This window comes from Balaenoptera borealis (genome assembly GCF_965194805.1).
Source record: "Balaenoptera borealis genome assembly, chromosome: 11".
NCBI lineage: Eukaryota > Metazoa > Chordata > Mammalia > Artiodactyla > Balaenopteridae > Balaenoptera > Balaenoptera borealis.
The window spans coordinates 62,044,402-62,058,605 of NC_138868.1; the positions used below are offsets into that span (position 1 = coordinate 62,044,402).

Here is a 14,204-nt window from a genome sequence, read left to right on the forward strand (position 1 = left end):
GGTGTGAAAACCAAGGCTCAGAGAGTTGAAGTGACTTGCCCAAACAACCAGTGTTTCTGATTAAAAAGTTGTTGACCATTTTACGACTTTTTTATTGTACTTGGTAGGAATCTATGTAAAAGTTTAGCATCACCTTCTCTAGTTATTTTACTAAGTGAGACTCCTTTAGCAGAAATACATGATGTTAAGATCCATAGATCTTTACCTAAGAAAATGGTGGGTCACCTGTGTAGAAAGACTGAATTGCGATGAAAGGACTGACATACTTCTCTCACACTCAAGAGGCAAGCAATTAATTAGATTATTTAAGCAGAAATAATCCTCTCCGCCCTGGTTTGGTCACTGACCAAAATACTGAAAACATAAACTGGATGGCAAAACTTGAGCTATCAGTTCTGACACCTAGCGTCTCCAGAGAATACCACATGGTCATGCTTTAATAAGCCCAACTGTCTTCCTCTGCCTTCTCATCCATCTCCCATCTGGCGTTTTCAGGTTCCCGCCAAACACACAATGAGGGCAGCCTTGGAGCACTGGATGGTGGGAACATCATTTGGCGCTGGGTATCCCTTTGCCTGTGCTCCATAAGGCCCTGCTGAAAGGCGAATTGAAATGCCATATAGGTTACCGGCCACAGGCTTGCAGGGAAGCTAAGTGAGTAAACCCTTATGCAATGCTAGCTGCAAGCTGTCATCTGAGAGCCCAGGTGACAGTCACTGTGGGGTAATGAATAGAGACTTGGATTAAGAGACAGTGGAACAAATCCTAGTTCGGCCCCTCAGAAACTATGTAATCTCAGAAAAGAGAGATTCTGTGCTAAAAGCCCAGGTTTTGAAGTCACACAAGTCTGGGTTGGAATTCTGCATCTGCCACTTATTAGCTCTGTGACTTAGGGCGGGTCACCCAACCCCTTAGGATCTCAGATTTCATGTTATTTACAATATAGCCCTCATCACAGTGTAGCTGTGCCATAGTTACATGTTGGTCCTACAAATGTTGGGCTCCAGGCAGTGACCAGATGATAGCACCTGGCACACAGAAGCTGCTCAAGCAGTGCTTGATGAATTGAATTTTGTCAATTCTTATTTTTATAATGTTGGGAGGCAGGATTGCATATGAGTTAAGAGCGTTATAGCCTGAAATAAAATCCCAGTTATGCCATTTATTAGCTGGGCAGTTAAGACAAGTAAATTAACCTCTCTCTGCTTCAAACTCCTGGTTTGTAAAATGAGGATAATTATATTACCTTCCCCACAGGGTTGTAATGAGGTTTAAATAAGTTAATTGTAAAGGGCTTAGAACAGTGTCTAGCATGCTGTAGGAGCATTTATTTAAATAAAATTTATTTACCAACTTCTAAAAAGAGGGAGGGAAAAGGCAATGATTTTCATACTCTTCATCTTACGATTTCATAGGGATGATTAAATAGAATCATCAATAGAGAAACATTTTTTTAAAGGGTGAAGTCATAAGGGATGTTATCCATTATGAGATTTTTCCAGACCAGCTCTATGAGCTGAACTATACTCATAAAAGGGGGCAGAGAGGAATTAAGGATAACCCTAATCTAACAATGTCATATTGATACCAGTAACCATCTATTCTGAGCTATAGTTATAAGATGGTGAATGCAGTATAAAATAAGACTGCCTCCTTTAGAAGTTAACCATTAAAGAGCAGCCCTAGGGAAGGCTCATGATATAGTTTATTTTTTGTAATTTTTTTAAAGGAATTTTTTCTTTTTAAAAATTTATTTATTTACTTATTTTTGGCTGCATTGGGTCTTCGTTGTTGGGTCTTTGTTGCTGCACTCAGACTTTCTCCAGTTGTGGAGAGCAGGGGCTACTCTTCGTTGTGGTGCGCGGGCTTCACACTGCTGTGGCTTCTCTTGTTGCGGAGCACAGGCTCTAGGTGCGTGGGCTTCAGTATTTGTGGCACGTCGGCTCGGTAGTTGTGGCTTGTGGGCTCTAGAGCGCAGGCTCAGTAGTTGTGGTGCATGGGCTTAGTTGCTCCGTGGCATGTGGGATCTTCCCATACAAGGGATTGAACCCGTGTCCCCTGCACTGGCAGGCAGATTCTTTTTAAAAAAAAAATAATTAATTAATTAATTTTTGGCTGTGTTGGGTCTTTGTTGCTGCACGCGGGCTTTTCTCTAGCTGCGGCGAGCGGGGGCTACTCTTCATTGTGATGCGAGGGCTTCTCATTGCAGTGGCTTCTCTTGTTGCGGAGCACAGGCTCTAGGCACAGGGGCTTAAGTAATTGTGTTATCTGAGCACTAATTTCTTCTCCAGGCCAGCTGTAGCATGGCTGTTAGGATGGCCTTCATCCAAAACAGGAGAGAGAGCCAATTCAAGAATGACCACCAGCAGGCAGAAAATTACCCCAGGAGGACTAGCACTGAGAATGTTCCTTAGGGGGGAAATGACGTGCAATTGAACAAATGAAGGACTATTGACAAGACTGATTAGAATCACAGAACCTCAGGGTTGGAAAGTGGCTGTAAATCATATAGTTCAACTGTCCCACCCAAAGTTTGATTCCCTTTTATAATACTTCCTGCCACTGAATCTTCTATTATCAGAATCACCTGGAGGAACTTACACACAAATACAGATCTCCAGGACCCACTCCAGATGGACTGAATCAGAATCACTGTGTGTGGGGCGGGGAGGGGCATATCTAAGCCTTCATAATGTTCCCTTGGTGTGAAAACCATTGTTCTAGGTCACTGTCTTCCCAGGTAATCCATATCATCTCTAGCCAGCTCCAACTACTAAAAGGATTTTTTAAAAAAATGAGTTGAAATCTATTCCCACACAGCTTTCCTTCTCCACCCCGTTTCTACCCTTGGGGCCATATTCAATGAGACGGCACCTTCTTCTACAGAACATCTCCTCAGACAGCTCTGATTAATCGCATCAAAGCAAACCCAAATGCATGTTGCCTTGACATTTTTTTTTTAAATAAATGGAAATGGAGAAACGTAGAATATATGCTAGTCCTGAGAGTTACTGCTCTGAATTCAGAAAACACTGCAAACCACAAACTCAGAACATCCTCTCAAAGCAATGGCAGGCAATTATGCAGGAGCCCAGAGGTTTAAAGGACTGTCTGCTGCTGGGAGATTCACAGGCATAGGCTTAGAGGGTGGGAGGGAGCAGCTGCAGGACAGTCAGCCCGCTGCCCTCTCCCTACATTCACCCTAGGCTATGTGGCCCCAGGCAGAGAAAAATGGGGGACCGGTCTTCTCTGGGGTGCACATGCCCCACAGAGTTATTTCTGGCTAATTTCCATCTTCCCACTATGGCTGGTGCTAGCTCAGTCACTGGGTCACTGTGCGTGCGGCAGCACTTGAATACTCAGCTTCATGAGGATTTTTTACATAGGTATTTGGGGTGTTTGCATATGAGGAGGGGAGCCCTTTGTAGCTCCAGAAAAGTTAGTGACTGCTTCGAATAAGCATTATTCCTGACTTTGACTTCACACCGTATCTCTTTTCTAGGGTGCAGATAATTTGTTTCTCAGACAATATCTGAGTGCCAGAAGGACACTCACGGGAAGGAAAGTTCCTTTCTAGTGGTAATGGTCAGAAACCGCTGGGACAGATGAAGGACGTGGCTGTTCTGAAGCCTATTCCCGCCTTTCAAAAGCAGAGTCGAAGAAATGCTTAGAAGAGAAAGAACATAACAGTCTTTACTTGGGAATTATATACAGAACTAATTATCTGAGTGAAAGTAGGGAGTGCTAGGTGGGGTGGGGGACAAGAGTAACTAACGCTATAAAAAACAGCTGTAAACCCACTCTTTAGACCTCACCAGATGCTTGACAGCTCGTATCCCGAGTATCTGATTTTATTTCCCCAATGGAGCTGTCATTTTATTTTTTTTAATTCAAGCATACTTGATTTACAATGTTGTGTTAATTTCTGCTGTACAGCAAAGTGATTCAGTTATACATATATACATTTTTTTAATATTCTTTTCCATTATGGTTTATCATAGGATACTGAATAAAGTTCTCTGTGCTATGCAGTAGGACCTTGTTGTTTATCCCCAAGTATCAGATTTTGGAATGGAGGTTTTTAGTCTTTTCCCACCAATATCTGGAAGTAATACACAGCCAGGACATCAGCTTTGTAAATAGCCTACTTTACTTGGCTTTCACCTGGCCTTTCTATAAACTTATCCAGTAAATTATGAACCTCTGCAGTAACCTCTCTGAGTTTGTCAGTATACAAGCTGATAAGCGTAATCTTGAACACATGAAAGCTGCTAAGTTTTAGGAAGGCAGAATAAGCGGATCCTCTTTCTTCCTTTATGCTTTATCACAGTTAGCAGTTTTGGTAAAACCCTAACATGAGAAGCGTGAGAATATTTAATTTGTGTCACCTGTCATCGCTGACAATTTCCCCGCAGACTGACTATCCTACTCAAATAGATATTTTGTGAACAGTTTGCCACATCTTCATCTTCCCTCACCTCCACTCCCTGGAGAGCTGAGCAGCAAGTCCTCTGACACAGAAAAGGCATTCTTACCTCCGCTTGCTGGGGATGACCCCCATCTCCTCACTGTCGCCCTCCAGCGTGACTCTCCTGGCTTGCCACCACTCATCATCAGAGGCGTTGATAACATGGAGAATGTCTCCATATTTAAAACTAAGTCCTTGACTTGGCAGCCCACTGTCCTTGCTCTTGTCGTAGTCGAACATGGCTCTGGAGGAAATGACAAGAGAGAGAACATTGTTAGGAATCTCTGGCAGCACAGATCTAGGATTCACCGTTTTGATCGTTCATTCCTGCCCTGAGAACCCACTGCCCATTGGATACCAACTCCCAGGACTAACGCCTGAAATTGCAGTCAACATTCCCACTGCTTTGGTCACAAATCACGATTAGTTCTTACTTCTCCCAGGAGGTTGCGAGGGCAGCCTATAGGGCCCTTAAACTGGGGTACTGCTTCTTTTCTTGGAAATCATCACACGTGACAAGGTGATAATGGAAGATGATAGAGGCAGGTTAGTACTCTCTCACTACAATCAAATTTTACAAATCCCTAGAAAGAAAGAATGAAGAGAACCATGGCATCTTTCTGAATGCAGCATCTTGTGTTATGAATAAATCCTCTTAGATGTATCAGTCTGTAGAACTCTTTCCTTTATAATAGAGAAAAATGGTAACAACTTCCATGTCCTCCCACAGGGGATTGGGACCCTTCCACTCACTGGAGTATTGGACTATCACTAAAATTGGATGGTTGCAGAGGTTAATTTAATGACATTACTAAATGCTCACAAGCAATGATGAAAATACACCTATGTTTATGTGTGTGTATATAGACACATAGATCAAAATATGAACAAGGGACTTCCCTGGAGGTCCAGTGGTTAAGACTCCATGCTTCCAATGCAGCGGGGGCGGGTTTGATCCCTGGTCGGGGAACTGAGATCCCACATGCCGCGCGGTGCGGGCAAAGAACGAAAAATGATATGAACAAGATAAATTGCTTCCATAGTATACCAAGCCTATCTCATCATTGCATTTATCACTCTGAGTTGTAATTCTTGCTTTATGTATCATGTTTTCCCCACTAAAGAGCCTTTGCTGAGCCTTTGCCGAGCCCAACACGCTGTAATATGTATGGCTGATGGGGTGAGGGAGCTGGAAGCAGAATTACGATGACTGAGACCTCAGTGACGAGCTGTTGTCCCAAGCAGCTGACAATCTGTCTCAAGTCTTACACTGTCCGCCGCCTCCTGTAACTCCCACAAACCATTACCACACACATACAACATGCGATTTCCCCGGAGAAGCAGATTTTGCCACGTCCCTGTTTATTCCCCTTTGATTCCATTCTAAGAATTTCCTTAGAGTATAGCCACTATGCAAGCAAAACTAGCTAGATCTGGTAAACAGGTCTGTCTAAAATCACTGAGGACCAAGTGTGATTCTTTTTCTTTCTTTCTTTTTTTTCCTCATTTAAGAAATGTCACATCTGCTGTCATGGCAACCCAAAAGAGCTGAAGGCAGCATCTACAGCTCTCAAATACTGCAGGGGAAGTTGAATTACTTGCAACACAGCCCCTTCTTCCATTAATTCTGTCCCCAGGTGATGGAATACGGGGCGGGTCGGGGGTTGGTCTCAGCTCCTAGAATGACTCATTTCCACCCTGACCATCTGCATCTTCTCTACCACAGACTTCACAAAACCCCAGCCAGGAAAAGGCGACTGAGAGAAGGCAGAGACCCACTCCTGACTCTGTCACTTCTCTGGCTGGCTGATGTGACACAAATTAACATTTCTGAACCACAGGTTTTTAAATGTAAAATTAGTCCAATAACCATATTCACGTGGAGCTGCGGTGAGCATTAATGACATGACACATCGGATGCACCCGGCCCATGGTAGGTGCTGTGTAGCATAGTGCGGTATAACAGCGGCTAAGAAACGACCCAGGGGCCACACTGTTAGGGCCACGTCCTGGTCCTACTCCTTCTCTTCTTACTAGTCACATAGCTGGTAACCCAGGCAAGCGCTCTAGCCCCTCTTAGGCCTCAGTTCCCTCATATATAACATAGTGATGACAACAACAGTGATGTTAACAGTACCCCTATCATGGAATTGTTGTATGGATGAAATGCTACCTGAGGTAATACATGTAACGCATACACAGAAGTGCCTACATATAGTGACAGTCCTTAAGTATGAACTGATATTATTATTATTATTACCTCCTTCTCCCCTTTTGAGTGTATACTTATAAAAATCCTTTCTATGGATTCTATTCTGTGCAAAAAAGAGTTAACACAGCAATCCTGAGATTACATCCTTTAAAAGGCCTGCTTACAAGGATAGCCCTTGGCTGACATCCGGGAACTTAGTTTTTGGGAGGGTTCTTACCATTTCCTATTAAGAATGGCTCACTGTGCCTAAGCTGTTTATATAAACAATACCATTTAAGCTGAATACTTGCTTTTCCCTTGGGAGTCTGGAATTGCAGCAGGTGCCAGGCAGTGAGGGTGCCTACGTGACCAGCCTGCAATAAAACCCCTGGACACTGAGTCTGTAAGGAGTTTCCCAGGTAGACAGGGTTTTACGCCTGCTGTCACAATTTGTTGCTGGAGGAATCAGGCATATCCTGTGTGACTCCACTGGGAGGGGACTCCTGGAAGCTTCACCTAGTTTCCTGTGGACTTTGTCCCATGCACCTTTCCCTTTGCTGAGTTTGCTCTGGACCCATTTCCTATAATAAATCACAGTCATGAGGATGACTATGCTGAGTCCGATGAGCCCTCCTAGTACATCATCGACCTTGAGAGTTGTCTTTGGGACCCCCAACACTCGCTCTATAGATTGGAAGGCGTATTCACATACACGTCCTCATTTGTGACTCAATACATTCATACAAAGAAGGCACAATGGATATAGTACTTCCTATTCTCTTTTTACAGATGAGGGGCACACCTAGCAAGGACCCCTAACTAACCCCAGGACACATGGCTTAGAGGCAGCAACCTGGGGCTGGAGTGTGTGTCTCCCGACCCTAAGTCCTAGTTCGGTGCTCTTCACTTTGTTCCCCCCCGCCCCCTGCCTCAATCTGGGAGGTGGTGAAGGTGGTGACAGGGTGGCAAGGATGATGATCATGATGACAACCACTACTTATGCCCATATTAGGGGGCCTGGCACTTTGTATTCACTGTCTCATCTGACACTGTAACAACCTGAAAGGTAAAAATTAGTACCCCTGTTTTATAGATGGCGGAGGAGGTTCAGGAAGTTAAGGAACCTGCCCTAGGTCACAAGTACACACATGGTAGAGACTGAATCTAGAATAAGGTCTGTCTGACTCCAAAATCCACATTCGTGGCCATTTCATTATCAGGCTCAATTTCCCAGCCTGTCGCCCTCTGGCTGTGCTCACGACTTAGCAGTACCAGGAACTTTTAATCTTCCCTTCAGAGCTGACCACCTCTTCTCCCCCAAATCCCTGCAGTTCCCTTACTGCTCAGTTCTTGTCCCAGTATTCCTATCCTAAGGTCCCCAAACCTCTAGTTTGGCTCCAGGCTCCTTCTGGATGTAAAGTGTGGGGAGTGGAGGTAGAAAAGCCATCAGGAAAGCTGGCAGATGGTGGCCAAGAAGGCAGGCTATAGGGTCAGACTGCCTGGGTTTGCAACTTTTTAACTGTGTGATCTTGAACAAGTTACTTAACCTCTCTGGGTTTCAAGCTTTCTTTTCTTTTCTTTTTTTAAAAATAAATTTATTATTTATTTATTTATTTTTGGCTGCACTGGGTCTTTGTTGCTGCGCGTGGGTTTTCTCTAGCTGCGGCCAGCGGGGGCCACTCTTTGTTGTGGTGTGCGCGGGCTTCTCATCACGGAGGCTTCTCTTGTTGCGGAGCACAGGCTCTAGGTGCGTGGGCTTCAGTAGTTGTGGCATGCGGGCTCAGTAGTTGTGCCTCGCGGGCTCTAGAGTGCAGGCTCAGTAGTTGTGGTGCACGGGCTTACGTGCTCCGCGGCATGTGGGATCTTCCCGGACCAGGGACTGAACCCGTGTCCCCTGCATTAGCAGGCGGATTCTTCACCACTGCGCCCCCAGGGAAGTCCCTCAAGCTTTCTTAACTGTAAAACTGGCATAGTAATAACACCAGCCACCTCAAAGAGTTGCGGTGAGGATTAAATGAAATAAGATATGTAAAGTATTGTAACACGAGCCTGGCAGTAGCGAGTGCTCAATAAATGCTAGCTAGTATTACTATGATAATTATTATTCTGAAAAATGCACTGGGATTTGAATCAGGGGATCTGGGTCCCAACTGTGCCACTTAGTAGCTGTCTTATGGACTGTGTACAAAGACATCTAAAACACCTTACTATCCTCAGGACCCAGTACGGTGCTGGGCACAAAGTAGACCCTCAGAAAGGTCTGTGGAAACATTTCAGATGACCTTTGAAAGCCCCACTTCTTTCAAGCCTCAGCAACCCTGTGTGTAAGGGGAGGGGAATAGAGACCAATCCCGAAGGTCCCCACCAGGTCAGACATTCATTCTACTGGGCTTCAGTCTAGTCCCAAGTATTCTTGAGGGGAGATTTCCCACCCTTGGGATCAGCAACATGCTCTTTCCATGAGTTCTATTTATCTTGGACAATCTGTCCCTCTAGGATTACACTGATTCAGACTTGTCAGGTCCCTAAAAACAAGCAGCTGACACATTTCAGCAGCTTCTGGCTCCTCTGGATATTAATGGATCGTCACATCTGGGAAAAATGCTAGAGTGTCCCATCACCTATTTTAAAAAGCGATAAGCTGTTTTTAATTTGCTTTATGTGCTAATTCATCACAGCAACTTTTATAAAATGCCATTAAGACTCACACTTTCCACCCAGGGTGCTTTAACAAGTCCATTAGACAAGTAGAATTGGACATGAATAATGCAACGACTCTCCCATCCCTCCTGCCCCTCCTGCGTTTCAACATGTGGCGGCCCCTTGCCAACCGGGGAAGTCTAGGAAAGGAAGGGGGGTGAAGCAGCTGCTTATCCTCATGGCTGTGCAACCTGGCTGTGGAGACCTAGGTACCAGAGCGAAATTGTGCTTTTTAAGTGTCCCACAATATGCTAGACTTTATATTCATTGTCTCCCTCAATTTACTGGGTAGGCAAGCCAGCATACGGGTTATATGCCAAGCTTTGGAGAGAGAAAAGTTCTGGGTTTAATTCCCAACTCTGTCATCCCTAGTTGTGAATCTGGGGCCTGTGACTTAACCTCTTAGCTGACCTCTTAACCGTAGATGACTATTCCCTCATCAGTGAAGCGCAGGTCACGATGGCATTAACTCACAAGATTGGTATGGAGATACAACAACGGGATGGTGCCTGTAAAGTACCCAAGACCAGCACAGAATGAATTCCACTTTGTTAGATTATGATCCTGCCACGTAAGCATTTTTGATCTCATAAAGGAAATGAGAGTCAAAGAGCCGAAATGAAAAAAGCTAGTAAGTGGCAGAACCAGAATTCAGACAGACAGATGTGTCTGAATCAAGAAGCCCGTGCTCCTGACTGTAAGAACCCAGCTTGGAACTCCCGATAAGGAAGGTTGCACTTAGATCTCATCCCCAAAGGTTTCATGCCTGGATGATCGCACTGATGGTGACACCGTGGACTAGCCTCCAGGAGGGAGGCACATGTACTTTACTGAGCCCGCATTCAGTTCTCACACTGCCCTGCAGGGCATATTTTAGCCTTGTGTTGCAGATGAGGAAACACAAACCTGGATAAATTAAGCAACATGTCCAGTGTCTCACCAGCTATCAAGGTGTGTTTCAGCTGTTATGTTCTATGCCTCTGTTCTTTAAGACACTTTGAGGAAATGAGGTAACTTTCCATGTGGCTGATATTTATGTGCCTCATAGGATTGTTTGTGTTGTGAAGGTCATTCTGTGTCATCTCCCTCATCAATCCCAAAACTCCTTCACTGGGAGTTAAGTGCCCCTCTCATATACTCTTCTCTCATCCTGTATTGTGTTTTTTAACATTTGCAAATTCTAGTTTTCATGAGCATGGGGGGTGGGGAAGGTTCATATTCCTCCTATCCCCAGAATCTACCCCATAACAGATGCCCAATAAAAGTGATTTTCTGTTATTCAGTCTATCACCTATGCTTGTCACAGGGCAATCCCTGGAATTCAACAGTTTGTTTTCTTTCCTATAAGGCCTGGGTAGTTGGAAATAGCAGGTAAGGAAGGCCTGAGTGACACCCAGCATAGGCCTTCCTGTCTTTCTCAGGAAATGATGAACATATGTGCAATATTCCTGTCTCCCAAGTCAGAACATATCCTTCCTAGGTAGAGAGATACACGCAGCTCTGTACCGATTACTCCTCACATCTCTTTGAGGAGACACCCACACCCCTGTGGATGAGTCATCTTGTCCAAACTTACTGAGCTCTATCAAGGCCACTTATTTCCCCACTCACCTCAATAATGAATTGCCTTCGGTGAGAGCGGTGGCTAAAGCCGCCACCAAATCAGTCTTAGTGGATGGGAACATGTTAGCCTCTGTCAATCCATGTAAGAGGTCATTGACCACGATGAGTGGTCATTGAGTGACTGCTGAGCACGTGGTAGGCCTACAACATACATGTCAGGCACTGTTCTGGGTATTTATTATCTGTGATTCAAAAGATACCCCTTAAAATGCAGGCATTGTTCCCATCTTACACAACGGTAAATACACTATATGCCATGCACTGTGGTATCCCATGGGTTATACCTTGTAATCATTAGTAACCTAATAAGGCAGGTTTGTGCTCTTTAAAGACACTCTTCTCAACACACAAGTGTTTCCTTTTATGTTACAGGGTTGTTGGGAAAATGTCAATTTCTACTGGACCCAAGGAACCAGGCAGTCACTGTCATGACTGAAAGTGGAACTAATTGGGCACCGACCAGAGATCCTCACAGCCTGGGCCTCTGCACAGCAGTGGCGTTTTGATTATAATCAGGGAAGAAGCATCATTTCTGGGGGCAACAACTCCCTGTCTCTCTCAGTCTCTCCCGAGTCTCTAGTGCTCCCAATTCCCCGAGGGACATGGCATGAGCCGACTTCACATGTCTAGAGGTCTGCGTGTTGATCATTTCAGACAACTCATCATCAGGGTCTCCAGGGATGGGGCCCATTCCAGGCTGCCCTCCCTCTCTCCTGGGGTGTCGTAGCATCTGTCAGATTGGTTTACACTGCAGCGCTGACTGACAGGCCCCCCATCTGAGGGAAGCAGAGGCAAATCTGAACCTGCCCAAAGGCAGGCTTGACAGACCACAACGAATGGTACTACAGGTTTCAGGGCTGGGTGAGGCTGTAAAGATTAATCTTAAAATCACTGTCTTTTCCCCCAGATGCCATCAGCTGGCTACTCAGAAAATGAAATATGGGAAAGAGGAACATGGCCAGGATGAATAGCCCAGGTTTTATGACAGTTCTAAAAGCTCTTATGTTCTGGCCTTGTTTGTCAGACAATCAAGATATTTCAGAATATTAATCAAGATATTTCAGAAAGGCTGACAAAGCCCTGACTGTAGCCTTTTATTTCTGATCTGAGCTAAAAATGTAGAGCAAACTTTGGTATCTACTTTTTAGGGTCTTACTGTCACAAATTAGTAAGCTTGCAGTGGAGAAAAAGAATATCCTGATTTGGAATTTCATTATTGCTGATACACAATTGCTATCTAAATATTTAAATTTATACACAGAAGACTCACGTTAAGATCATGAGACATGAACATCAGATAGTCCTGGGTTCAAATAGTGGCTCTGCCATTTAAGCAGCTGTGTGATTTTCATCTCTGTACCTAGGTCTCCCAAGGCATAACATGAGGGGCAAGAATCCCTGTCCAACAGGGTCCTTATAAGAATTACATATACCAGAGCTTTTAAAACCCAGTAAGTCCTCAGTGTTTGTTCAGTGAGTCTAGACTCTAAATTTCTTCCCTGTAAATTCCATCCCTTTTTTCTAGTGTTGCTCACTGGAGCATAAACAAAGCAACCCTACCTCTGCTTTCCCATAACACTTTCCTTTAAGTATTTACTGAATGACTAGTGATATCAGCTGACACGGTGCCAGGCCTAGAAGAAGGTGTTGGAGAAAGTTCCTTTCTCTCATGAGCAAATAAAAAAAGGGAGAAAGACATCCAAGAATAGTCCACACAACTACCCCAAATCCTTAGTGGTAGTTTATCAGGGTTGGTGATGAAATTCACATACCACAAAACCAGACTACTGGATAATCACTTCAGCTCTCTCAATACTGAGTTTGTTTTGTCTGTTTGTTTATGAATTTCAGAAAACTGGGTGGAAACTACAGGACTAGACTGAGGCAAGAGAAGATCTGGAATTAGGGAAAACTTCACCTCAAAATCTCATATATGTCCATAAAGGCTCCCATAATCACCTATTGAATGAGGGCAGATAGAGAAGACAGAGATGGTTCCTTACTCACCCAGGTAAAACACTGAGTTCAGGATGTGATTTAACTTACGTGCATGGAAATGAGATAACAGTTATTTAAATATTAAATGCAACATTATTTACAGAGTGCCTATTATATGCCAATCATTATTATGTGCTGAGGACTCAGAAATACACAAGAGGCTTGCTTCCTGTCCTCATGGAGCTTAATATTTGGTTGAGGATACTGGTAAGGGATATAGTCATTCGGCTACTCAACTATTCATTCATCAAATATTTATTGAGCACATACCAATGATGATTCTGGAGCTTATCAGTGAATGAAAACAAGACAAAATTTCATGCCTTCATGGAGCTTATATTCTAGTGAGAGAAGATGGGCAAAAAACAATAAACCTAATAAATAAGCAAACAGTATATTAGGTTAGGAGTAGCTACTTGGTACAGAACAAATTAAAAATAGAGCAGAGTAAGAGGTATCAGGATTTTGAGATGGGGTAGAGTTGTGGTGGTGGTGAAGGTTTCATTTATAAATAGGCTGGTCAAGGTAGGGCTCACTGAGAAAGACATCTGAGCCGAGGCTTGAAGGAGGCGAGGGAATTAGTCATGCTGCCATCTAAGGAAAGTGTTCTAAGAAGAGGGAACAGCCAGTGCAAAGGCCCTAAATATAGTTAAAATCGAGCATGATGTGCAATATACTAAGAATTACTGTGGGGTGCCACAGGATGGCAGAGCAGGAACCCCCATCAGGTGCTCAGAAAGGAGTTGATGAATGAAGGGACAATTCTCCCAGCTCCACTAGCTGAGAGGTGGTAGCGGCCCTCCCACACCACCCAACTGACTAGACACATCCTTCAGGCTTTCTCCTAAAGGGAACCCCTTCTGTAATAATAGTGATCTCACATCCTGAAGACTCAGCTGTCTTCCCTCAGCTTCTTCCCTTTCCTACCTCTCCTTGGAAGCATGCACATGAGCTGGGCCATGCAAGACCTTCCCCTCTTCTCTTGGACATAACTCTACCACAACTCACACAGTGTAGATGGAATTTTTCAGCCAAGAATTTTTCTTAACATTGTTGAATAAGTTGACGCACTGACTAGATATAAAAAAATAAAATAAAATCATTCAGCAAATTTCAATCCATTCTTTGAAACTCGTGACATTCTCTGGGAACCCTCTGAGCCTATCCAGAGAGCCTATCCATTGCCCTCTCCGTGCCAAGCTGCAACCTTGTACCTGGCCTTAT

The 14,204-nt window shown here is 44.2% G+C and overlaps 1 protein-coding gene and 1 long non-coding RNA gene across 23 annotated transcripts in view; one reads left to right on the forward strand and one right to left on the reverse strand.

Annotated features, from left to right (window-relative positions):
* LOC309606391 overlaps positions 1-14,204 on the forward strand; it is a 190,886-nt gene that overhangs the window by 102,668 nt on the left and 74,014 nt on the right. The gene's annotated exons all lie outside the window — the stretch shown is intronic.
* The window catches only part of DLG2 (discs large MAGUK scaffold protein 2), a 2,068,078-nt gene that overhangs the window by 70,992 nt on the left and 1,982,882 nt on the right, over positions 1-14,204 (reverse strand). For all 22 annotated transcript variants that reach the window (XM_082343299.1, XM_082343288.1, XM_082343300.1 and 19 more), the window contains one exon: positions 4,536-4,712. In XM_082343299.1, coding sequence (XP_082199425.1) covers positions 4,536-4,712 — 177 coding nt within the window. The remainder of the gene's footprint in view (positions 1-4,535; positions 4,713-14,204) is intronic.